General features: G+C 46.0%; 2 protein-coding genes across 2 annotated transcripts in view; one reads left to right on the forward strand and one right to left on the reverse strand.

Moving 5' to 3' along the window:
* Positions 1 to 58: 58 nt before the first annotated feature.
* Positions 59 to 24,244, forward strand: part of C2 (complement C2) — a 40,145-nt gene continuing 15,959 nt past the window's right edge. The window contains exon 1 of the mRNA XM_004424332.3: positions 59 to 113. The gene's annotated coding sequence lies outside the window, so the exon portion shown is untranslated. The remainder of the gene's footprint in view (positions 114 to 24,244) is intronic.
* On the reverse strand, positions 2,012 to 4,233 carry ZBTB12 (zinc finger and BTB domain containing 12). The gene is made up of 2 exons (XM_087438376.1): positions 3,969 to 4,233; positions 2,012 to 3,459 (listed from the first exon to the last, which is right to left on the reverse strand). The coding sequence occupies exon 2, from the start codon at positions 3,437 to 3,439 to the stop codon at positions 2,060 to 2,062; it is 1,380 nt and encodes a 459-aa protein (XP_087294502.1). The 5' UTR covers positions 3,440 to 3,459; positions 3,969 to 4,233; the 3' UTR covers positions 2,012 to 2,059.

A 24,244-nucleotide genomic window follows, 5' to 3' on the forward strand; every position in this document is an offset into this window, starting at 1 on the left:
CTGGGGGCTGCAGGGGAGAATTCCTTCCATTCCTGGCCTCGCCTCAGCGGGGAACCGAAGGCGAGGCACGCCTGGGTCCACGTGTGGCTTCTGCATCCCCCCTCTGGTTTTAGGTAACAAGCGGAGCGTCTGATTCTCCCGGCTCTCGGCAGCGGTTCTATTTCCAATCTGGCCTGCGTGTGCTTCTCCCGCTTCTGGTTGCTTTCAGTTTCTGGGTCACCAGATAGAAGGCTCGGCCTCAGTTTTGGCCTCGCTTCTCTAACGAGCAAGAAGGAGGCGATGGGGACGCGCGGAGGACAGCTTTCCTCTTGGCTGGTTCTAGCGTGCTGCTTCATGTCCCCTGGAGCAGCGTCCCCTTTTGAAAACCTGGGGCTAAATGTCTGTTATGTTTATGCCAGACATGTTACGCCGCCACATGCATAGGAATCCAGGTGAGCCCCCCAGCGGCCTAAGAGTCATTAGTGTCTGGTGACACTCTAGTAACCTTTTTTGACAAACACTTCACTAGCAGAGTCAGGCACTCCGTGGGTCATAGCCCAGCCGACAGTGGAAGTATGAATGATATTACACCAAGCTATACCAACTTGATAGCAGTGTTTAGGGTACCATCCCTTTAGGTATTACATTCTGATCAGAGTCTGGAAAATATCTGTATGATTTCACACGCAGTATTTGACACAGACAGGTGATTGGGAGATAGGGCACCTGAGGCCAATTCAAAGCCTTCTGGGAACTGTAGTTCTCTTTGGTTAAGAACTATTCCAGAGCTTTCTGGGAATTGTAGTCTTCCCTAGACCCTAATCCAGTGATTTTTAGCTTTCCTGAGGACATGAACCCTTTCCCCAGACCAAGAATGCCCAAACACAGGCTCCTGCTTACAATCTCGGTGGGCACAACGGTCACACCTAGAGCCTATCCCTGGCCCTGATACCAGACTCCTCAGATAGAGGAGCAGGTCATGTGTTACCACTGCCAAACAATCACAGAACATTTGTGTTATATCTGCCAGGCGCTGAGGTTGCAGAACTGGGAGGGTCCTGGGCCAGAGGAGCCCACTTGTCACACTCCCTCTTCCCTGTTAGGGCTCCTTCAGGCATGGGACTTGCATGAGTTGTGACCTCCAGGTATTGAGCAAATGGCATCAGAAGGAGAGGCTGCCTAGGGTGGGATAGTCATTTACACGCAGTCACCAGACAGAGTATAAAGAAAAAAAAGGTTTTGTTTTTTTTATTTTGTGGAAAACAAAAGCAGAAAAACTAAAGCCCCAAACTCCAGAAAAAATCCTAAAAAATACGTTGTTTTCTTAAAAAATACTGTATATAAGTCTCTACTCCTCTCCCTCCCCCCAAACAGCCCTTCTTGTGTCCTTTCCTCTAAGTGCCCTACCCCCCACCCCCACCACTATTCACCGTTCTTGCTATTGTACCCCACTTCCCAACATCTACCCAGGATGCTCACCCCCATGTTCTCTTACCTGACACCCTACTTTGTTCTCTCTGGAGTTTTGGCGAGCCTTGTACCCACAGCCCCATTCCCCCAGCATGCAAGAACTGTCTCCCCTTCCTTTTCTGGGATTTGAGAATCCCTTCCCCCTACCACTCCCTCTCCCAAGGATCTATTCTAAGCTGGAGCATGTAAGCTGCCTCCTGCCAAATTCCCTCCCAATTCCCACCCACCCGCCCCCTACCTCAAGAAATGTCAGAACGTCTCCCTGGGCAGCCTTAGCCAGGAATATAACCATTTCCAGTCCTTTTTCCTCCTCGTTTCTATAGGACCCTTTCCCTCTCTTCACATATCCATGCACTTCTAAAAGAAAACCTTTCTCTGGGACTCTGTATTTCCTTTGCCTTCTCAAAGAACCCTCTCCCTCTCCATTCTTTTCTTCTGAAGAGGCAGGGTCTTCTCTCCAAGTAATCTTCTGCCCCTCTCTCAGGATGTGTGTGTCTGCTCTAGCTCCCCACCGTACCTGCCTGCCCCCGACCCCCACCCCCCTATTCTCCTGGGCCAGAGAGCCCCCTTCCCACCCAGCCCAGGGACCCAGCCGCCTGCCCCGCTAACGCTAGCGGATGAGGACGTTGATCTCGGCCACGCTGGCCTCTAGCACGTTCTCGGCTGTGGTCTTGCCGTGCTGCTCCTTGAGGTGCCGCCTAATGGCAGGCTTGTGGGCGAAGCGCACGTCGCAGTAGGAGCAGCGATAGGGCCTCGCGCCGGAGTGCAGGTTGAGGTGGTCGTGCAGTGTGGACTTCTGCGTGAAGCACTTGCCGCAGATGCCACACGAGTGCGACTTGACGCCGCGGTGCACGTTCATGTGGCGGTTGAGGTTGCTGCTGTGGTTGAACTGCTTGCCGCAGCGCGGGCACATGAAAATGAAGTGCTGTGCCCGCATGTGGAAGACCAGCTTCTCTACGCCCTGGAACACTTCCGGGCACTTGGTGCACTTGATGTTCTTTAGGGGGTTTCCACTGGAGAAGCCCCCGGGCAGGGGTCCGCGGCTGCCCCCCGCCCCCAGGCTGCCCCCCGCCCCCCGGGCAGCCATGGCCACTGCTGCTGCCTCCACCAGGCCCGAGGTGGCCCCCACGCTGGCCCGGCCTCCGGGGATCAACAGCAGGCCCTCCCCTTCCGCGTCCTCAGACAGGCTGTAGCAGGCTTTCACCACACCCTGTGGTGGGGCCACAGTGCTGGGGGGCACACTGCTCTGGGCCAGCTCCCCAAGGTGGCTGCCCACGGAGCCTCCCATACCCAGCCCTCCTCCCAGGCTTCCGGGAGGCTTGAGCCGGTGTGCCACCTCCAGGGCCGACTCCACCTTGACAATGCAGATATCAGACACGTCCTCGTCCTCATCCTCATCCTCTTCCTCGGCCTTCAGCTCCAGGTCCTCGTCCAGTGGGAACTCCAGCTTCACAGGCCGCAGGAGGGGAGGGGGTAGAGGGGGTGGGGGTGGGGGCTTGGGGGCTGGCTTTGGGGTCCTGGCAGGAGGGAGGAGGGATTTGGTGGCACTGACACTGCTCACAAGGCTGGCATCGCTGACCCCATCCTCTTTGAGGCCTATTTTGGGCTCAATGAACTGGCTGAGGGCGTTCCGGCATTTCTCCACCACGTGCTCCATTTGCAGGTAGGAGGCGGCAGTCAGGTAGTTAACGATGTCCCTGACAGCGAATTCCAGGGCGCCCGTGTAGCAGGAGAGGAGCAGGTCGGCCACTATTCGTGCACTGTGCATCAGAGAGACCTGCAGCTCAGAGCTGGGGTTCAGCAGGAACTGGTCCCGCAGGAACGGTGAGCAGGCGGCCAGGATGACCTTGTGGCCGCGGAACTTGAGGCTGTCGGCCACAATGGTCACGTCGCAGAACCGCTCCTCTGCACGGAGCTGGTTCATGTTCCGCAGCGTAGCGGCCTCGTGGCCGGGCAGCTGGAAGCGCAGCACTTCCACCCCAGAGGCCATTGTGGCGGGGGTGGGCAACCCTGGTTGGGAAGGCAACTGGTCAGAGACAAAGGTCTCTGGCTCTCCTAAGCCAAGGCTCCAGGCCCCTCGCCCCCATTCTGGCCCGACCCCCCAGAATGAGACCACCCAGTCTTCAGGCCTCTTCCTCAGTTTCCCCAGCCCCCGGGGAGGCGCTGTCCCTCGGAGAGGAGGGAGGCGTGGTTCCCGGGGGCGGGGCAGCGGCATCCACACCCCCCAGCCTGACTGCCCGCGAGGATGGGGTGAGCCCGCGCGCCCACAGGGGAAGGTCGGGGGAACTGGGAGCAGAAGCCTGGGGCTTTGGGCTCTAGGGTGGCCCAGGTTGCTGCCTCTTCTCACCCCGCCCCCTTTAGCCGCTGCCTCATTCCTCCGCCCCCCCTTGCACGTTTGCACGCGCCTTTCACGTCCTCCCCCCGCCGCCTGCACGCATCGTGCACGCCCCCCCCCCAACGTTCAGAACTCCGTGGCACGCCCCCCCAGCCCCACGACCCTGAGTGCACGCGCCTCTCACCTGGCCCGGTTCCGCGCGCTGTTTTTTTCCCCCCCTGTTTCCCCACCCCCCCCGGGGTCGGCTGCGCCCCCACGCACGGGCAGGGCCTGGGCACCGCGCAGGCGCGGGGGTGCACGGGGCGCGCGCGCGGGGCCGGCTCCGCGTGGGCGTAAGGGGGAGGGGCGGGGGCGGCTCGTGCCGTGTGTTCCAGGCCCCGCGCGCGGCGGCGTCGGCGAGGACTCGGGGAGGAGGAAGAGGGGAGGGAATTAAAGGAGCAGGATTCCCCCGTTCTCGACCCCCCTTTCTTCACCAGCCCCCCCACGCGGTTAAAGGGCCGGACGGGCTGGCCTCCCCTTTGGCCGGTATTATTTGTCCTCCAGAGCGGAAATACGTTCCACACCCCCTCTGTCTCGCTCCCCCTCCTGTGTGCCTCTGGGCCCCGCGGTCCGTCTGCGCGTGCGTGCCAAGTGCCGCGCGGAGGCCCGCTTGCTGGGGCCCGCCTCCCGCTCCTGGCGGCGTGTGGCGCCGCCGGCTCCGCGCCTCCTGGTGCGCGCCCCCGCACTCCTGCGCTCCCCGGCCGCCTGGCTACCCCCGGGTGGCGCTGCCACCTGCTCCCATGGGTGGTGCGGTCCTTGCCCAGTGGCCGCAACCCCGGCCCCTCGCAGGTCGCCCCGCGGCTATCAGAGCCTTTGGTCATTGTAGCCCCCGCCTGCACCCCCTGTTGAGTGTGTTCACTTGGAGACTTTTTCCAACTCATTGAATAGTAACAACTCCAGCCCTCCTGGCCTGAAAGATGTTTTAACTTCCTACAAAGACAAACAATCCAGTGCCTTTACCTTGCCTCTCCTCAGTCTGCCAATCGTATAAAATCACACCCAATCTTCCCCTCTCCTCCATTCTCAGAATTGGTTCCAATTTCTTGCCAAGGCAAACGCCCTCCGCTTGTACTGTCACTGTCAATAACCTCGCCCATTTCACCCCTACTATATAATTAGCCCTAGTACTAATTCTTCTAATTATGCGATTATTTATATTAGTACGATTCTATTATCTTTAATCTTTACAACTGCGACTGTCCCTCTGATCCTCGCCATTCCCCCAGACTGACAAGGTCCGAGTTGCACCGCCCTAAACAAAACCTCCCCTCAACTCTGCACCTCTGCCTTCTCTTGCTCTATCACTCCCAAACTAAGCTGCAGTCTCCACAGCTCCACCAACAGCATTTATTAGCGCCTTGCAGACTGGCTTCCTTTCCTCCCAATTCCTTGCACCTTTCATACCCACACTCGGTTCCCCACCCATCCAGGTCCAAGCGAAGAAGCCCCTGTTTCCTGCCAATTGGATTTGTTTATTACATCCTCCAGGAGACTAGAGTTTTTCCTTATACATTAGTTTTGGTGAAACTGCTTTTTATATTCTTTCAATATCTAGTTTCCCCATTAGATTGTAAACTTCTTGATTGCAAGAATTATGTCATGGGTTATGTTTTGCAAATAAAAGTCATGCAATAAATGACTGACTGTTGAAGTTGTTCCTCATCAGCTCAGCCAGCATCTACCCATATAAAGTGTGTTCCTGACTTAAACTGAATCCTGAACTCAAGGGATGCCCATTGGTGGGAGAGTGGGCACAGTGCTTATGTGGTGCCTTGACTCTGCCTTTCCCTTTTAAATTCTCTGACTTTTATGCATCCATTCAGTTCTCTTTATTCTAAAATGCCCTATTGTAGAAATCTCCTTTGTAGTCAGGCCATGTGGATTCGAGAAAGAACATTGGCTTTCGTGTCAGACACACGTAGGCTCAAAGCCATATTCTATTATTTACTAAAGGAGGGCCCTTGGGCAAGTTACTTAATTCTCTGAAGCACAGCGTCTTTATCTTTGAATTGGAGGCCCTGATTCCTCAACAGGGCTAATGTGAGGTTTAAGTGAGCCTGGTATACAGTAGGTGCCGAATCAATGAGAGCTCCCTTCCCCTTTGCCTAATTGGGAGACAGACTACAAAATTTTCAAAGAAAAACTTTAAAAATCGTTTCCCTATCTCATCTCTTCTTTTCCTCATTGCCGTACTTCTCAAAAGAATAGCTCACACCCCAGTGGCAGCAGAAATACAAAAGCTGTCAAGATAAGAATTCCTTTGTCAAGTTTTGTATCCTATCCCCTTCTTGCTACTTCTTTCTCGGAGTGTGAATGGGACAGGGGGCCTAATTTCAGCTTGGAGTTTAAGACAGGTGGTCCTTGGTGGCAGGTAGAGTTCAGAGCCAATGAGTGCTTCAGGTGTCCAGTCCACCCAGTTGCAGTTTTATATGGCAACAAGCAGCAGTGCACAATGCTGTCTTTCCTGTACAGTCTGCTGGGGAGATACTGTAGGGCTGTTTTCCCCACACCCGATGCAGGGATGTCTAGATCCTTGGCCCTTGGTTCCCAATTTCTGCCAGTGTGAGGTGAGGGGCCCCCCTGTTCTTGGCTGGCAGGACCAAATGCCCTGGCATAGTATCAAGAACAGATAAATTCAGGATTCTTAGTGGGCTTTAGAAATAAAATATGACTAGAGATGCAAGGAACAACTAGGAGACAAAAGGTCTATGTTCTAGTCCAGGTTTGAAGTCCCCAAGGCACTAGAGGTTTCAGTATTCTCTTCAGTGAAATGGAGGGATTGTGCTCTTAACTCTTTTCCAGCCCTATGAGTCCATAAAAGCTCAATCTGAAAAGGAGTTTGTGTATTTATGTGTGTATGTCTGGGAGAAGTGGTCAAGGACTAGCTAGCTCATGGCTTAGGGAACTGCTCTTGATGGAGGGCAGCAGAAGCCTAGATAATCCAAAATGGTAGGAAAGCTTAGACATTTCTCTGAGGCATTCAAAGTATTTTTGGTGGTGGGTTTACTTTGCAATTGTGCTTAGCCCAGACTGGAATAACTATATTCCTTGAGCAACCGATAGGAAAGGAAGAGGGAAGCCAGCTTGGCCTTTTTAATCCATAGGCTGATAAAACTTTTCTTGTATTACAACAAAACCTCCAACTTTTCCCTCTTTCTCCTTTGACCCACACTCAGCTCTGCCCTCACTGTAGGAACCCTGGTGAACGCTACAGCCTGTTCAGGCGGTGGTGACGCGGGCTCACAGCTTGAGAAAAGAAACCCTACGAAAACGAAGGGCCCACACCACTCCCATCCATTTGCAAAAACACCTTTCCCAGACTCCTGTCTGTCTTCTGCAATGTGCTCCCTTCCCCTGACTGTTCCTGATACTGGCTCCTCCTCTTTCCTTGTAACTCATTCTCCTCAGCTCTTGGAACCCCCTCACAGCCTCAGCCTCCTGACATAATTTTCCCTACGCCTGCTACCTTATATGGAATTTAGTTCTCCCTGGAGCCCACCACCTTCCCTCTCCTCCAAGTCTTCCACATCCTCCCTGACCCAGCTCAACACTGGAGAACTCAACACTAGGTCTGGGGAAATGATAGTGGATTCTCCCAGCTCCTTGTCAATCCCAGGATCAGGACTCGTCCACTTCAGGTCAGACACCCTTTCCTCCCAGCCTCAAGAGTCCTGCTCTGCTACTCCCCGCCTCTCCTTGTTGCCATGAGCAACTGACTTCCAGGCCTGTGGTACTTGGCTCAGGCCATCCTCCCCAGGCCTGCCAGTGTTTAAGCAAATAACCTAATCCACACCCCAATTAAAAAAAATTGTCCAGTTTCTTTTATGTCTTCATAGAATCATTCGTATGATTCAAAATTCAAAAAGTACAAAAGGGCACCTAGTAAAAGGCCTCCCTCCCACCTCCACCCAGTTCCCCTTCCCTTCAGCAACCAATATTACTGGTTTCTGCAAAGCTTCTTGACCTCCTTCCAACAACTTTTATCTTGACTCCATTTCACCCACTTTCTTCCCAGTACCACACTTTGGTGATTATCAGCATCTGGAACTTTATTCTCTCTGAAATTTAAAATGCCGGCACACCATTCTCTGAGTAGCCCCCAGATTGCTCCCTCCTGGTGGGCAGCCAATATACCTGCTCCACTCCCCCAGGGAGAACTCCAGTCATCTAGTATTCCCATGTCTGTCAGGCCCTCCTCCGTCCCTCTTTCCATCCCTCCCTCCTCCTTTCCTTCCCTGTGCAGCCAAGATGTCACTCAGGATGCATCACTCAGCTGTTCTCAGCTGGCACCTTTCAGCTGGGTTCTCTGTGCTGCTTTGAGCACCTGGGAGAGCCCCTCTTCCCACCACAGCTCCCTTCCAACCTCTTCTACTCTCCTGAGTCCCCCTACCCCACACCCAATTCCCCTCTCTCAGCAGACAGCCAGCTATGTCTCTTAACTGAGGCTCCAATGCCCTCTTCACAGCCCCAAACATCTCTTTCTTTACTCATCCTTATTTCCCTTCCTTAATTCAGAGCCTGTTGAAAGCCAATCCTGCCTTCCTGCATCCCACTCCTAACTCTGCTCCATTTCTTGCCCCCCTGGACTTTCAACTTAACCCTTTTACTTTAAACCCAGACAAATCTTTGCTACGTTAAAAAAAAAAAAAATCCTTCTTCCACCTGGTCCCTGTCCGCCTGCCACTGCCACATATTCCCTCTGCACTTCCCAGCACAGCCAGCATTCTGAGTGTTCACCCTTCTTTACTCTCTCTTCACACTCATCCTTTCTCCTAAAAATATTTATTGCGAATATGTTATACATATAGAAGAATGTATAAAATGAAATAGTTAAAGACGAAGGAAACAAATACCTGGGTACCTGCCTGCAGCTTAAGAAATAAATTCCCAGGATCTTAGATGGCTCGTGTGCTCCACGCTGACTGCATCTGTCTCCCTCCCCGCAGGTTGACATCTACCCTGACTTCTTGTGTATACTTCCTTTGCTTATCTTCACACTTTCACTATCTACACATGTGGTAGGTTTTCCTAAACAGTATACTGTTTAGTTTTGCCTGTTCAGTCTTCACATAGATGGAGTCACACTCTGTGTTCTTCTGGGGCTGGCTTTTTTACTCAACATTATGATTTTGTTGACTTGTGTAGCTGTAATTCATTCATTTTCTTTCTATTGCATGCTCACTCCACAATTTATTTATCCTTTGTCCTGTCGATGGACATTTGCTTTGTTTAAACTGGTGGTTATCACCACAAAGTGCTGTGAGATCTCTTTGCTCTTCTCTGAGTGTGACGTGTAAGCTTCTCCACGGCAGCAGTCTTCAAACTAGGGCACATGTATCCCTGTAGTGCAAGAGGACTGTCCAAGGCATAGGTGGACCTGGATGGACGTAAGGGAACTTTTCACAGATCTGACACTCTGACATAATGCTGGGATGCTGATGGGCCGGAGAGGGCCCTGTGAAGGAAGAGCCGGTATCCCTTTCCCCTCCCCTTGCCCAACCCTCCCTTACCACAGAAAGAAGGCCCAAGGGGGAATTTAGGAGGGTCAAAATACCAGGGCACCAAAGGGATGGTCCAAAATCCTGTGTTGGTTCTGAGAAGGTGGTTCTGCAGGTCAGGTACTTTCTCTTTCTTTTGTTTCCACAAAATTGAAGGAGAACTCATTGAGTGTCAGCTGATTGGTTTGTTTTTTTAACCTTTCTGTTATTGAGGTGAAATTCATAACATGACATAACATAACGTTGAGGTGAAATTCATAACATAAAATTAACCATTTTGAAGTGAACAATTCAGTGGCATTTAGTACATTCACAATGTTGTGCAACCACCACTTCTATTTAGTTCCAAAACATTTTTATTACCCCAAAAGAAAACCTCATACCCATTAAACAGTTGCTCCCTGTTCTCCTCCTCCCTCCTGGCAACCACCAATATGTGTTCTGTTTCTATGGATTTACCTATTCCGGATATTTTGTATAAATGGAATCATACAATATGAGGCCCTTTGTGTCTGGCTTCTTTCAAATAGCATAATGTCTTTGCCAGCCTTAGTCTAGATGGTCAAGATTTGGTGCTCTCACTGCTGCGGCCTGGGTTTCTTTCCCGTCAGGGAACCACATCACCCGTCTGTCAGTTGTCATACTTGTTGTGGCTGCGTGTTGCTGTGATGCTGAAAGCTGTGTCATCGGTATTTCAAATACCAGCAGGGTCACCTGCAGTGGACAGGTTTCAGCAGAGCTTCCAGACTAAGATAGACTAGGAAGAAGGACCTGGCCACCCACTTCCGAAAAAGATTGGCCATGAAAACCCTGTGAATAGCAGTGGAACTTTGTCTGATATGGCGCCAGAAGGTGAGAGGATGGCGCAAAAAGACTGGGCAGGGCTCCTCTCTGCTGTACACAGGGTCGCTAGGAGTCGGAATTGACTCCACGGCACTAACTACAAAATGTCTTTGAGGTTCATCCATGTTGTAGCATGTATCAGTACTTCATTCCTTTTTGTGGATGAATAATATTCCAATATATGTATATACCACAATTTGTTTATTCATTTATCTGTTGATGGATATTTGGGCTGTTTCCACCTTTTGGCTGTTGTGAATAGTGCTGCTATGAACATGTATGTACATGTGCCTGTTGAGTACCTGTTTTCAGGATTTTGGTAGTATACCTAGGAGTTGAATTTCTGGCTAATATGGTAATTCTATATTTAACTTTCAAGGAACCACCAAACTGTTTTCCACAGCAGTGGAACCATTTTACTTTCCTACCAGCACATCGTACAAGGGTTCCAATTTCTCCCTATCGTAGCCAATACTTGTTATTTTCCGTTTATTATTTTTTTTGTAGCTATCTTAGTGGGTGTGAAGTGGTAACTCATTGTGGTTTTGATTTGCATTTTCCTGGTGACTAATGATGTTGAATATCTTTTCATGTGGTTGTTGGCACCATTTGTATATCTTCTCTGAGAAATGTCTACTCAAGTCCTTTTCCCGTTTTTAAGTTGAGTTGTTTGCCTTTTTGTTGTTGAGTTGTGAGAGTTCTTTATATATTCTGGATGCTAGATCCTTATAAGATATATAACTTGCAAATATTTTCTCTCATTCCGTAAGTTGTCTTTTTCACTTTCTTGATAAAATGGCCTTTGATGCACAAAAATTTTTAATTTTGATGAAGTCCAATTTATCTATTTTTTCTTTTGTTGCTTGTGTTTTTGGTGTCATACCTAAGAAAACATTGCCAAATCCAAGGTCATGAGCATTTACTCTTATGTTTTCTTCTAGTAGTTTTATGGTTTAAGCTCTTATTTTTAGGTTGTTGATCCATTTTGAGTTAATTTTTGTATACAATGTGAGATAGGGGTCCAACTTTATTCTTTTGCATGTGGATATACAGTTTTCCCAGCACCATTTGTTGAAGAGACCACCTGATTGATTTTTGATGATAGATCACTGTGTTTTGGTATGTAACTTTGTGCGAGTTCAAAGAACTTAGTGACATTGCTATGACAAAACTCCTTCCATTCCCCTCTACATATTTATGGGAACAAAATGTTCAGTTCTACATCTACAAAAAGAAAAAATAGGAATGGAATTCATGCTGAATCTTGTCTAATTCTAGCAATGAGTAATGTTCATCCATAAATACATGAACTAATTGAAAAGTAAGTGGCCCAGTCATCTTATTTAGAATTACGCTTCCAATAAAATTTTATTTTTTATGCTTAATCATTATTTAGAAAACTTCATAATATATTCATGTTGTTTTGATAAGTTAATTATTAATGATAATCATAATAATTACAGAGGAAAAAGCTTAGCACTTAGAGCCTTAAGGCCACAGGAAATTTTAAAAATTCAGTTGTAATTTATATACATATTTTTGTTGCAGAGAATAGAAGACTTTCAAACAGAAAATATATTATATTAGGATAACATTTTGGGGACTAGAAATAGAAATAGAAATATGAATTCAGAAGAAATGGAACAATGTGAAATTTCTGACTCTTGAAGAGTGTGATCATGTACTTTTTAATGAATCATAGAGGGTATCATTAAAAGAGTGAAATAACACGTTTTTAAAAAGGTCAATGCTTACAACACACTGGAAATTGCATCCTTTTGCAGCTATTTAAATATTTGAGGAAAATTTTAGATAACAGCGTAAAAATGTGCAAGGGGTACATAGTTTGCAATTTTTTTTTTTTTGAGGAAGATCGGCCCTGAGCTAACATCTGCCAATCCTCCTCTTTTTGCTGAGGAAAACTGGCCCTGGGCTAACATCCATGCCCATCTTCTTCCACTTTATATGGGACGCCACTCCAGCATGGCTTGACAAGCAGTGCGTCAGTGCGCGCCTGGAATCCGAACCAGCAAACCCTGGGCCGCCACAGCGGAGCGCGCGCACCTAACCGCTTGTGCCACCGGGCCAGCCCGCAAAATTTTTTTAACATGAGCAAAAAAATTTAAAGATCAAGTGCTTCTCAAACTTCATTGTGCACATGAATCATTTGGAGATTTGTTCAAATGCAGATTCTGAGTCAATAGGTCTGGATGCGGTCTGAAATTCTGCATTTCTACAAGTTCCCGGTGATGCCAATGCTGCTGGTCTGTGGACCACACTTTGAGTAGCAAGAAGCATCAGTATGTTCCTAAGAGTGGAATTGCTGGGTGATGGAGTCTGCACATATTCAACTCCCCTGACTGATGCTAAAGTATTTTCTGAGGCAATTGTACAAATTTACATTCCCACCAGCAGTGAGACTGCTGCTTCTTGTAAAAAGTTCACTAAAGCCTTCCTGATTTTCAGTCCTCATCTCACTTGAGCTTTCTGCAGCCTGTGGCACATTTGACCATGATTGTTTGATTTGCTGCTTCCCCCTGGTTTCTGTGACATCTCTTTCTTTGGGTTCCCTTCCTTTTACAACCTCAGTCACTTCTGTAACCCCTCACTCTCTTCCTTTGACCTTGGCCTTCTTGGTCTTTATCTCATTCTCCCTGAATGATACCACGTGCTTGTAAGAGGTTGGTTACCACCTTGATGACTCTGTGATGGTTAATTTTATGTGTCAACTTGGGTAGGCCATGGTGCCCAGTTGTCTAGTCAAACACTAGTCTGGATGTTTCTGTGAAGGTAGTTTGTAGATATGATTAACATCTATACTCACTTGACTTTAAGTAAAAGAGATTACCCTTGATAATGTGGGTGGACCTCATCTAATCACTTGAAGGCCTTAAGAGCAAAAACTGAGGTTTCCCAGAGAAGGAATTCTGCCTCAAGACTGTTACATAGAAATCCTGCCTCAGTTTCCAGCCTGCCGCCCTGATCTATAAATTCAAACTCAAGACTACAACATCAACTCTTCCCTGAGTTTCCAGCCTGATGGTCTGTCCTATGAGTTTTGGACTCTCCAGCTCCCACAATTGCATGAACCAATTCCTTAAGATAAATCTCTTTCAGGCCAGCCCCGTGGCTTAGCGGCTAAGTGCTCACACTCCAACGCTGGCGGCCCGGGTTCGGATCCCGGGCGCGCACTGACGCAGCGATGCACCGCTTCTCTGGCCATGCTGAGGCCGCGTGCCACATACAGCAACTAGAAGGATGTGCAACTATGACATACAACTATCTACTGGGGCTTTGGGGGAAAAATAAATAAATAAAAAATTAAAAAAAAAAAGATAAATCTCTTTCTATATATCCTATTGGTTCTGTTTCTCTGGAGAATCCTGACTAATACAGACTCCTACATTTCTATCTCCCACCAGACCTGCCTTCTGTTTCCAGTGTAGAATATCCATTTCCTCCTGAGCATTTTTTTTTTTTGGTGAGGAAGATCAGCCCTGAGCTAACATCATTGCCGATCCTCCTCTTTTTGCTGAGGAAGACTGGCCCTGGGCTAACATCTGTGCCCATCTTCCTCCACTTTATATGGGACGCCGCCACAGCATGGCCTGACAAGTGGTGCGTCGGTGAGCGCCCGGGATCTGAACCCGGGCCGCCAGCAGCTGAGCACGCGCACTTAACCACTACGCCACAGGGCCGGCCCCGTCCTGAGCATTCTAAAGGTACTTAAAACACAATGTGTCCTGGACAGAATCTGTTCTCTTTCTCCTCAACCTGTTTCTCCTCTTATAGTCACAAGCAGTAGTACATCATCCATTCCATCACTCAAGCTAAAAGCTTGAGATTCAATATAGACCCCTCTTTTCCCCTTCATCCCTCATATATACTTAGCCACCAAGCCTTTAGTTATCCATTTAATAAATATACGAGTTCCTACAATGGCCAACCCTGAGCTAGTGCTGGTGGTAAAAGGAGAATAAGATACATTTCCTCAAGGTGTGGAGAAATTGAAACCATTGTGTGCTGTTGGTGGGAATGTACAATGATATAGCCACTATGGAAAACAGTAGGGCAGTTCCTCAAAAAAATTAAAAATAGAATTACCATATGATCCAGAAATTCCACTTCTGGGTATATATCCAAAATAATTGAAAGCAGGATCTCAAAGAGATATTTGTACACCCATGTTCATAGCAGCATTATTCACAGTGAAATACCTAAAATGTGGAAGCAACCCAAATGCTCATCAATGGATGAATGGGTAAGTAATGTGGATACACGTACAATGGAATATTATTCAGCCTTAAAAAGGAAGGAAATTATGACTTGCTATGACATGGATGAACTTTGAGGACATTATGCTAAGGGAAATAAGCCAGACACAAAAGGACAAATACTGTATGATTCCATTTATATGAGATGCTTTGAGCAGTCAAAATCATGGAGACAGAAAGTAGAATGGTGGTTGCCAGCGCTGGGGGGGAGCGGGGAATGAGGAGTTATTATTTAATGGGTATAGAGTTTCAGTTTTACAAGATGAAAAGAGTTATGGAGATGGATAGTGGTGATGGTTGCACAACATTATGAATGTATTTAACACCACTGAACTGTACACTTTTTTTTTAATTTTATTTATTTATTTTTCCCCCCAAAGCCCCAGTAGATAGTTGTATGTCATAGCCACACATCCTTCTAGTTGCTGTATGTGGGACATAGCCTCAGCATGGCGGGACAAGCGGTGCGTCGGTGCGCGCCCGGGATCCGAACCCGGGCCGCCAGCAGCAGAGCGCATGCACTCAACCGCTAAGCCATGGGGCCGGCCCTGAACTGTACACTTAAAAATGGCTAAGATGGTTGGGCCTGCCCAATGGCGCAGTGGTTAAGTGTGTGCGCTCTGCTTCGGCAGCCTGGGGTTCGCAGGCCCATATCCTGGGCATTGACCGACGCACCATTTGTCAAGCCATGCTGTGGTGGTGTCCCATATAAAGTAGAGGAAGATGGATACAGATGTTAGCCCAGGGCCAATCTTCCTCAGCAAAAAGAGGAGGATTGGCATCGGATTTTAGCTCAGGGTTAATCTTCCTCACACACACACAAAAAAGGGCTAAGAAGGTAAATTTTATATTTTGTGTATTTTACCACAATAAATTTTTTTAAAAAAAGAAATGAGAAATAAATTCATTTAATAGTGAACAATCATTTTAATACAGACAATTGTCCTGTCAAATATAAACCCTGACAAAGAAACCTATATCTTTAGCAGCTAAAAACCCATATCTATTTATTGGACACATTTTCTTCTCTTGTTCAAGTTTGTTTCCCAGGAAGCTAAAACCTTTCTCATGTTTCATTGAATAATAAAATGTGAATTTGTAAAAAAAAAAAAAAAAAAAGACATTTTCTACCTTCAAGAAGACTGTAGTTAATAAATCAGCACCCACAGCACACTGGGGTAAGAGCCGAGATGGAGGCGACCTGTTCTGAAAGCCCAAGGGACCTCCACGCTCTGTTCCTCTACACTTGTCCTGTCTTCTCCTTCCCCACGTCTCTGCCTGCTTTTAGCCCCAGGTCTCTTGCCGGGACTATAAATGTCTCCTAACCGGTCTTCCAGCTCTTCCGATTTCTTCCACACTAATCCAGAATAATATTTTTGAAATCATATCACTTCTGTATCTAAAATGCCAATACCTAATTGCCTTACAACCTACCAATCCTGGCTCCTGAGTAGGACATGCTCTCTTCCACGGTTTCGTCTTACTGGGGGCTCCCCTTCCCTCGCCCACCCTAAAACTTCCCCAACTACTTGTAGTTCCCTTAATGTGCTCTGGGGTTCCAGACTCGGTAGGCCTTTTATTTATTTATTTATTTTTATTTATTTATTTATTTATTTATTTATTTTTTTGTGAGGAAGATCAGCCCTGAGCTAACATCCATGCTAATCCTCCTCTTTTTGCTGAGGAAGACTGGCTCTGAGCTAACATCTATTGCCAATCCTCCTCCTTTTGTTCCCCAAAGCCCCAGTAGACAGTTGTATGTCATAGTTGCACATCCTTCTAGTTGCTGTATGTGGGACGCAGCCACAGCATGGCCGGAAAAGCGGTGCGTCGGTGCGCGCCCAGATCCGAATGTGGGCCGCCAATAGCGGAGCACGTGCACTTAACCGCTAAACCACTGGGCCGGCCCCTCCGCAGGCCTTTGCACACACGGATTGCTTTGCCTGGATTGCTGTCTCTCTTCCTTGTTAGCTAGTTGAACACTCGTCTTTTAAGTCTTATCTCCAGTTCCTCTATGGAGATTTTCTGAACCTCTGGAGAGACCTGATACCCCCTCTTTTTGTCCCTGTGAACTTTATATGCACACCTATCTCAGTATGTATCAGTCAGCATGGCTAAGTAATGCTGCAGTAACAAACAACCTGCAATCTCAGTAGCTCAACACAGCAGTTTTATTTCTCACTAATGCTGCTTGTGGGGTCAGGGGGAGTGGTGTTAGGGGGCTCTGAGCGTCACAGTCACTCAGAAATCCAGGTTAAAGGAAGCTCTATAGAAAGAGGGTGCTGCAAATTGTCTCACATTGCACTGGTAATTAGCATTTCTGCCTGGAAGCAACAACATATGCGGCTTGTGCTCACATTGTGTTGGCAAACAAGCCGTGTGGCTATGCCTAACTTCAAGAGCACTGAGAAATTCGATCTTAACTGTGTGCCTGGAAGGCAGAGAACGGCAAGATTGGTGAACAGCCTCAATGACTCCCACAGCTTGGGGCAGTGCTGACCGGCTTACATATCTCTCTCTCACTGGACACTGGGGGATGCCAAACGTGTCACAGGGTCCCCCCACTTGAGCAGCTTGTGCCCAGAAGTGCGCAGATACCAGTAAATTGATGGATCGTAATTCTGCATGTTAATGTTACAGTCCGGGTTTGGCTGGGGAGTTGGTGGCAGGGAGCCCAGGAAAGAAGAGCAACGGATTATATAAGAGGACGGGAAAGGGATTGTCTTAATTTGAGTGTCCCCGAAAGCAGAGACTGTGATATAGGTATAGGTGGTTAATTTAGGTAATTCCAGAAAGCAGAAGTGAGGCCGTAGGGAGTGTGAGATCGTGAAGGAGGAAAAGTCAATTTAAGAGACAGTGGCGTTACCATTGTGTGCGGTGGGGATTCGATTCCACCGGGACCTTTTGAGCAGAGAAACAGAATGTCTGCAGAAATTGTCCACCTGGATGACAGGAAGCAGAAGCATCTATCCACCAGTTTTCACGCTCTGATTGATTGCAGGTTGACTCTGGGGTGTTAGTTCCCCCACCTTTCCCACTGCGCTTGCCCACTGGGCACCGATGCTCTGGAGAAGGCCCAGGTTGGGATGATTTAGCACAAGGTGAGTCTGAGCTCCCAAAGAACCGTCCACCTCAGCCACAGCTGAAATCAGAGGTAGGCAGAGGAGACGCAGGGCACAAGAAGTGGCTACTACAGGGGCCTAATGTTTACTGAGTAACTTCCTGCCAGCTGCTGCGCTAGGTGCTAGTTTATCTACCTTACCTCATTTAGTACAGCGACGCTAAGAGGTAGGTTTTGTGGTAGTTTATAGAAAGATAGTAACATGTCATCTACGGAGGGATAACAGATGGCTCTGACAGGGTGGCTTTACCTTTATGTGGTCATATTTCAAAAGATCTAATTCTTGGCTTTGTGAACTCAGAAATGGGATTTTAAAAATACAGATATGACTGGGCTCCAAAGAACTGACTCATCTTAACAAAGTTCACGAAAGACTAATGTGTAAATGGCTCATTTATTAATTTCAGTGGTAGATGTAACTTGCAAGATGATTCAATACTTATGTTCTCTGAGTTTAATCATTGATTCATTTGGTATTTTTGACAGTGCCTATTATGTGCCAGGGTCTTGATGTCATGTCTAGTCTTTTTATTTGTTTGTTTAATCTTAGCCACTTAATGGCCAAAGTGAGTTAAAATATTTTATTTTTTAACTTTCTATTATGGAAATTTTAAAACGTACACAAAAGTAGGGAGAATAGTAGATAGAACTCCCATGTACAGATCTCTCAGCTTCAACAATTTTCAACAGTCTGCGAGCCTTGCTTCATCTGGCTCCATCTTAAACTATCGATGGATCAAAGAAGAAATCACAAGGGAAATTAGAAAATACTTAGAGACAAATGAAAATTAGAACACTAGAGAATTTTAAAGCAAATGCCAGACATTATATCTGTCTGTAAATATTGCTGCTTGTATACCTAACATCAAAAAATTGTAAAACGATATCACCACAATACATGGACACACCTAAGAAAATTAACCACAATCCATAACATCATTTGCTATGTGGTCTATGTTCAAATTTTCCTAATTGTCTCAGAAATGTTTTTTTACAGTTGGTTTCTTAGAATCAGGATTCTAAGAAGTAGAATCCTGATTCTAAGGCCACACATTGCATTTGGTCAATATGACTCTTAATTCATTCAATCTGTAACAATTCCTCTTGCATCTTTTCATGACAATTATTTGTAGAAGAAGCCAGACCCTTTATCCTGTTTTTCTGTATATTTTAAAAATAGAAATAAAATTAGAAATCAGAGAACGATTAAACATTTTATACATTCATAATTCAAAAGAGGCATTTCATTTGGGAAAAGCTGAAAAGTGGAAAAGAAATATTTTAAAAGAAGTGGAAGATTTAAACTTTTACATAAAAAATTTATGAGGGCCAGCCCAGTGGCTTAGTGGTTAAGTTTGGTGTGCTTTGCTTCAGCAGCCCGGGTTCAGTTCCTGGGCGCAGACCTACACCACTTGACTGTTAGTGGCCATGCTGTGGCGGTGGCCCACATGAAAAAAAAGGAGAAAAAGGGGAATATTGGCAACAGATGTTAGCTCAGGGCGAATCTTCCTCAGCAAAAAAAAAAAAAAAATCATAATGAAATTTCATTTTAAAATTAAACTGTGGGAGAATGTTGGGAAATGACTGGGAAAGGCATAAGAAAGCCTTCTGAGGATGGGAAAGTTTCCATATCTTGATCTGGGTTGTGGTTACTCAGATGACAACCTACATAATAAGTCAATGAGCTGTACACATAAGATTTGTGCACTTTGGGGCCCGCCCCATGGTGTAGTGGTTAAGTGCGTGCGCTCTGCTGCTGATGGCCTGGGTTTGGATCCCGGGCATGCACTGACACACTGCTTGTCAAGCCATGCTGTGGTGGTGTCCCATATAAAGTGGAGGAAGATGGGCACGGATGTTAGCCCAGGGCCAGTCTCCCTCGGCAAAAAACGAGGAGGATTGGCATGGATGTTAGCTCAGGGCTGATATTCCTCAAAAAAAAAAAAAAAAAAAAAAAAGATTTGTGCACTTTACTGTATGTGTGTTATATCTTAATTAAAAAAAAGATAATGTGGGGCCAGCCCGGTGGCGCAAGCGGTTAAGTGCGCACGTTCTGCTGCGGCGGCCCGGGTTTCGCCGGTTCGGATCCCGGGTGCGCACCGACGCACCGCTTGTTAAGCCATGCTGTGGCGGCGTCCCGTATAAAGTAGAGGAAGATGGGCATGGATGTTAGCCCAGGGCCAGTCTTCCTCAGCAAAAAGAGGAGGATTGGCATTGGATGTTAGCTCAGGGCTGGTCCTCCTCACCAAAAAAAAAAAAAAAAAGATAATGCAAGTTGATTGGTCAAAAGTGAAATGTCACATGTTATTAAAAATAAATTTGACCATTTCTTCTAGGTTTTCCAATTTGTTGGCATACAGTTGCTCATAGTACACTTATAATCCTTTTTATTTCTGTAGAATCAGGAGTAATGTCTCTACTTTCATTTCTGATTTTAGTAATTTGAGTCTTCTCTCTTTTTTTTTCTTAGTACCTCTAGCTAAATGTTTGTCAATTTTATTGATCTTTTCAAAGAACTAACTTTTGGTTTCATTGATTTTATCTATGTTTTTCTATTCTCTATTTCATTTATCTCTGCTCTGATCTTTATTATTTCCTTCCTTCTGCTACCTTTGGGTTTAGTTTGTTCTTCTTTTTCTAGTTTCTTATGTTGTAGAGTAAGTTGTTGATTTGAGATCTTTTTTAACATAAGCATTTATAGCTATAAATTTCCCCCTTAGCGCTGCTTTCACTGCATCCCATAAGTGTTGGTATGTTGTGTTTTTGTTTTCATTTGTCTCTAAGTATTTTCTAATTTCCTTTGTGATGTCTTCTTTGATCCATTGATTGTTTAAGAGAATATTGTTTAATTTCCATAAATTTGTGAGTTTTCCAGTTTTACTTCTGTTGTTGATTTCTAATTTTATCCAGTTGTGGTTGGAGAAGATATTTTGTATGATATTTATCTTTTTAAATCTATTGAGACATAATTTGTGGCCTAACATACGGTCTATCCTAGAAAATGTCCCATGTGTGCTTGAGAAGAATGTGTATGCTGTTGTTGTTGGGTGGAGTGTTCTGTATATGTCTGTTAAATCTATTTGGTTTATTGTGTTAAGTCCTCTATTTCTTTATCTTTTATCTGATTGTTCTATCCATTATTAAGAATAGGGCATTGAAGTCTCCAACTATTATTGTAGAGCTGTCTATTTCTCCCTTCAATCTGTCAGTTTTTGCTTCGTATATTTTTCTGGTCCGTTATTAGGTGCATAAATGTTTATAATTGTTACATCTTCTTAATGTATTGAACCTTGTGTTAATATATAATGTCCTCTTGGTCTCTTGCAACCTTTTTGACTTATAGTCTATTTTGTCTGATATTAGTATAGCAACCCCTGCTTACTTTTGGCTACCATTTGCATGGAATATCATTTTCTATCCTTTCACTTTCAACTTGTTTGTGTCTTTGGGTCTAAAGTGAGTCTCTTGTAGATAGCATATAGTCGGATCATGTGTTTTTATCCATTTTACCAATCTCTGTCTTTTGATTGGAGAGTTTAATCCATTTACCTTTAAAGTAATTACTGATAAGGAGGGGCTTACTTCTCCCATCATGCTATTTGTTTTCTATATGCCTTATAGCTTTCTCATACCACATTTCCTGCATTTCTGTCTTCTTTTTTATTTGGTTGGTTTTTTATAGTGAAACGTTTAAATTCTTTCCTTATTTCCTTTTGTGTATATTCTATAGCTATTTTCTTTGTGGTTACCGTGGAGATTTCACTTAACATCCTAAAGTTATCTCTAATTTGATTTTATACCAGCTTAACATCAATAACATACAAAAACTCTGCTCCTTTACAACTCTGTCCCCATTCCTTTCAGTTGTTGATGTCACAACATTATGAATGTATTTAATACCACTGAACTGTACACTTGCAAATGGTTAAGATGATAAATTTTATTTTATTTAAGTGTGTCTTACCACAATAAAAAAATCTTTTAAAACAGATTTGATATTATTGATTTTTTAAAAGGTGTGATAATTGTATTATGGTTGTGTTTTCAAAAAGGAGTCCTTACCTTGTAGAGACATATACTGATGTATATTTAGAGATGAAATGTAATATGATGTCTTGGATTGTTTAAAAATAATCTTGGGGCCGGCCCCATGGCTTAGCGGTTAAGTGCGCGCACTCTGCTACTGGTGGCCCGGGTTCGGATCCCGGGCACGCACCAATGCACCGCTTCTCCGGCCATGCTGAGGCCGCGTCCCACGTACAGCAACTAGAAGGATGTGCAGCTATGGCATACAACTATCTACTGGGGCTTTAGGGGGAAAAAAAAAAAAAGGAGGAGGATTGGCAATAGATGTTAGCTCAAAGCTGGTCTTCCTCAGCAAAAAGAGGAGGATTAGCACGGATTCTAGCTCAGGGCTGATCTTCCTCACACACACACACACACACAAACACACACAAATAATAATAATAATCCTGGAAGGAGTGGGTGGGCACACAGAGATGAACCAGCATTGTCCTTATCTTGATGACTGCTAAAGCTGGATGATAGGTACATGGAAGTTCATTATACCATTCTCTCTACTTTTGCATATGTTTGAAGTTTTACAAAATAAAACTTAGTCTGCAGAGAGACTGCATCGGGGTCTCTTGTTTGTAGTCCAGCAGGGTGGTTCTTTAGGTGTGTTAGAACATTTAGGCAGATATTCAAGCCACTTTTTCCTGTGAAAAGCTATTATAGGGCTTCTAATTGGGACACTGAGGATACAAAGGAGATGCTGACTCGCCCAGAGACCTCCTGCGAGTGTCTTCCTGCCTGGTTCCAGAGCTTTCTCTTTGGCTCCTTATACTTCCCTCTACCTATATGAATAGGTAGCATTCATACCCAGTGAAAAGCGCTGAGAGTAATAAAGGGGATTTAGAGAAAAGTAAATCTCTCTCCTTGCCCCGCATCCCACTTTCCAGTCCCCAGTTCTCCCCAGGGGCAGCCGTCCTATTCCGTTTCTTGTATACCTTTCCAGAGAAATTGTACACTTATAAAGAACATATGTAACTACATCTTCTTTTTTCTCTTTTTTGCATAAATGGTGACATCCCATACACACAGTTTTGAATGTCTGCTTAGTTAAAAAGTGTATTTTATATTACGTATAATATCTTGAGACATTCTGCTTTATACCTACAGATAAACCTTAAGCTTTCAGAGGCTCCGTAGTATTCCACTGTCCAAACCACAATGTGCTGTGTATTGGTCTTCTGTTAGTGGACTTGGATATTTCTAAACTTTTGCTCTTGGTAACAATGAATGCTGCAGTGAATATCTTTGTACATCACCCTTCCACACCTGTAGGGGAATAGATCATCTCATTTTGATAGTCCTAATTTAATTCTCAGAGGTAACCTTAAGGGGAGTGTATTTTGCTGTTGGCTCGCTGAGTGGCAGATGACGAAATAGGATGAGTAAGGTTATGAAACAACTAACAAATTTGCCAAGCTGAACCAGAGATTTCTGGCTGTCTTTAGTCAAAGCCTGAATTCCTTCCACCACCCCAGGGCTAGGGCCAGAGATGCAGGCCAGAGGAGTTTTGCTGGAGTATGACCTTTTGTTTGAGTCTAGTAGGAAAGCAAGGCAAGAATGTACGTCCCTTCTACCCTGAAAGTTCTCTCCTGCCCCTTGGCAGCATTGGGGGGTGGGGGCAGGAGGCTGCCACTCCTTAAACCCTAGGGCTGTCCTTTTGATGGAAGGGAGCTGGTATCCAGCAGAGGGAAGGAGATGGATCATCCCCCCCACTCCCCAGGATACAGAGGAAAACATTAGAGAGGCATTTTGAATGAATGGGCAGAAGAGGGGCAGTTGGGTTCTCTCTCCCACCAAAGCCAAGTCCAGATATAGGGGGTGGGGATGGTGAGGGAGGGAGCCTGGGAGTTTACAGCTGGAGGCCCTCCTCCCCTTGCCCTTTTCCAACTGACCCCTAAGTACATGAGCCGTGGTCACCACACTCTCGTCTGGGCTACACAGGGCAGCCTGCCTCACAGGTAGCAAGAAGTTGGGGAGGGAGGGTGATGCACTACTGGCCCTCAGGACTGTGGAGACCCCAGAGAGATGGGATGGACAGGGGTGAGGTAGGGGCTGTGGTGTGGACAGATGGACATCCTGGCACACCCCAGGCCTGGCTGTTCCCAGAGGCTGAGTTTCCATCCAAAAGAGATGTGGCCCTTTACAGGAGGTCAGGGACAGGCCTTCTGTTTCTTGGGAGGTCCCCACTCCACCCTTGATGCCTTGCTTAATTCTCAGGAATTGTTTGTGCAGTGGATGGGTGAGGAGATGAGATTAGGTGTCCTGACCCAGAGTCTGGGCCTGCAGGTTGGGGTCCAGGAGACTGGAGGAGCCTGGGGATGAGAGAGAAGCCAGGGGCTGAGTATAAACCTTTTCTGAGGCTCTAAGGGTTATTTATGTAAAGGTTTCTCAAGGTTACAGTTGGGTAATCAGTTCAAAATAAGTAGGTCAGTGCATGGTGGGATGGCGGATGGTGTGTGTACCTAATGCCCTCACAGTGGGCTGTGTTAGAGGAAGCGGGTGGGGTCTGACCCAATGTAAATACTTTTATTAAAAATGAAACGGAAGGAATAGAAACCAAAGGCACTTTTGTTGCTGATCTAAAGGATGCTGTTTACTTGGGATGACAACA

This window comes from Ceratotherium simum, chromosome 13, assembly GCF_057802395.1.
Source record: "Ceratotherium simum simum isolate JZ-2026a chromosome 13, ASM5780239v1, whole genome shotgun sequence".
Classification (NCBI taxonomy): domain Eukaryota; kingdom Metazoa; phylum Chordata; class Mammalia; order Perissodactyla; family Rhinocerotidae; genus Ceratotherium; species Ceratotherium simum.

Bases quoted from the DNA above. Each gene is read 5' to 3' on its own strand.
- ZBTB12 (XM_087438376.1), bottom strand. From the start codon at position 3,439: ATGGCCTCTGGGGTGGAAGTGCTGCGCTTCCAGCTGCCCGGCCACGAG.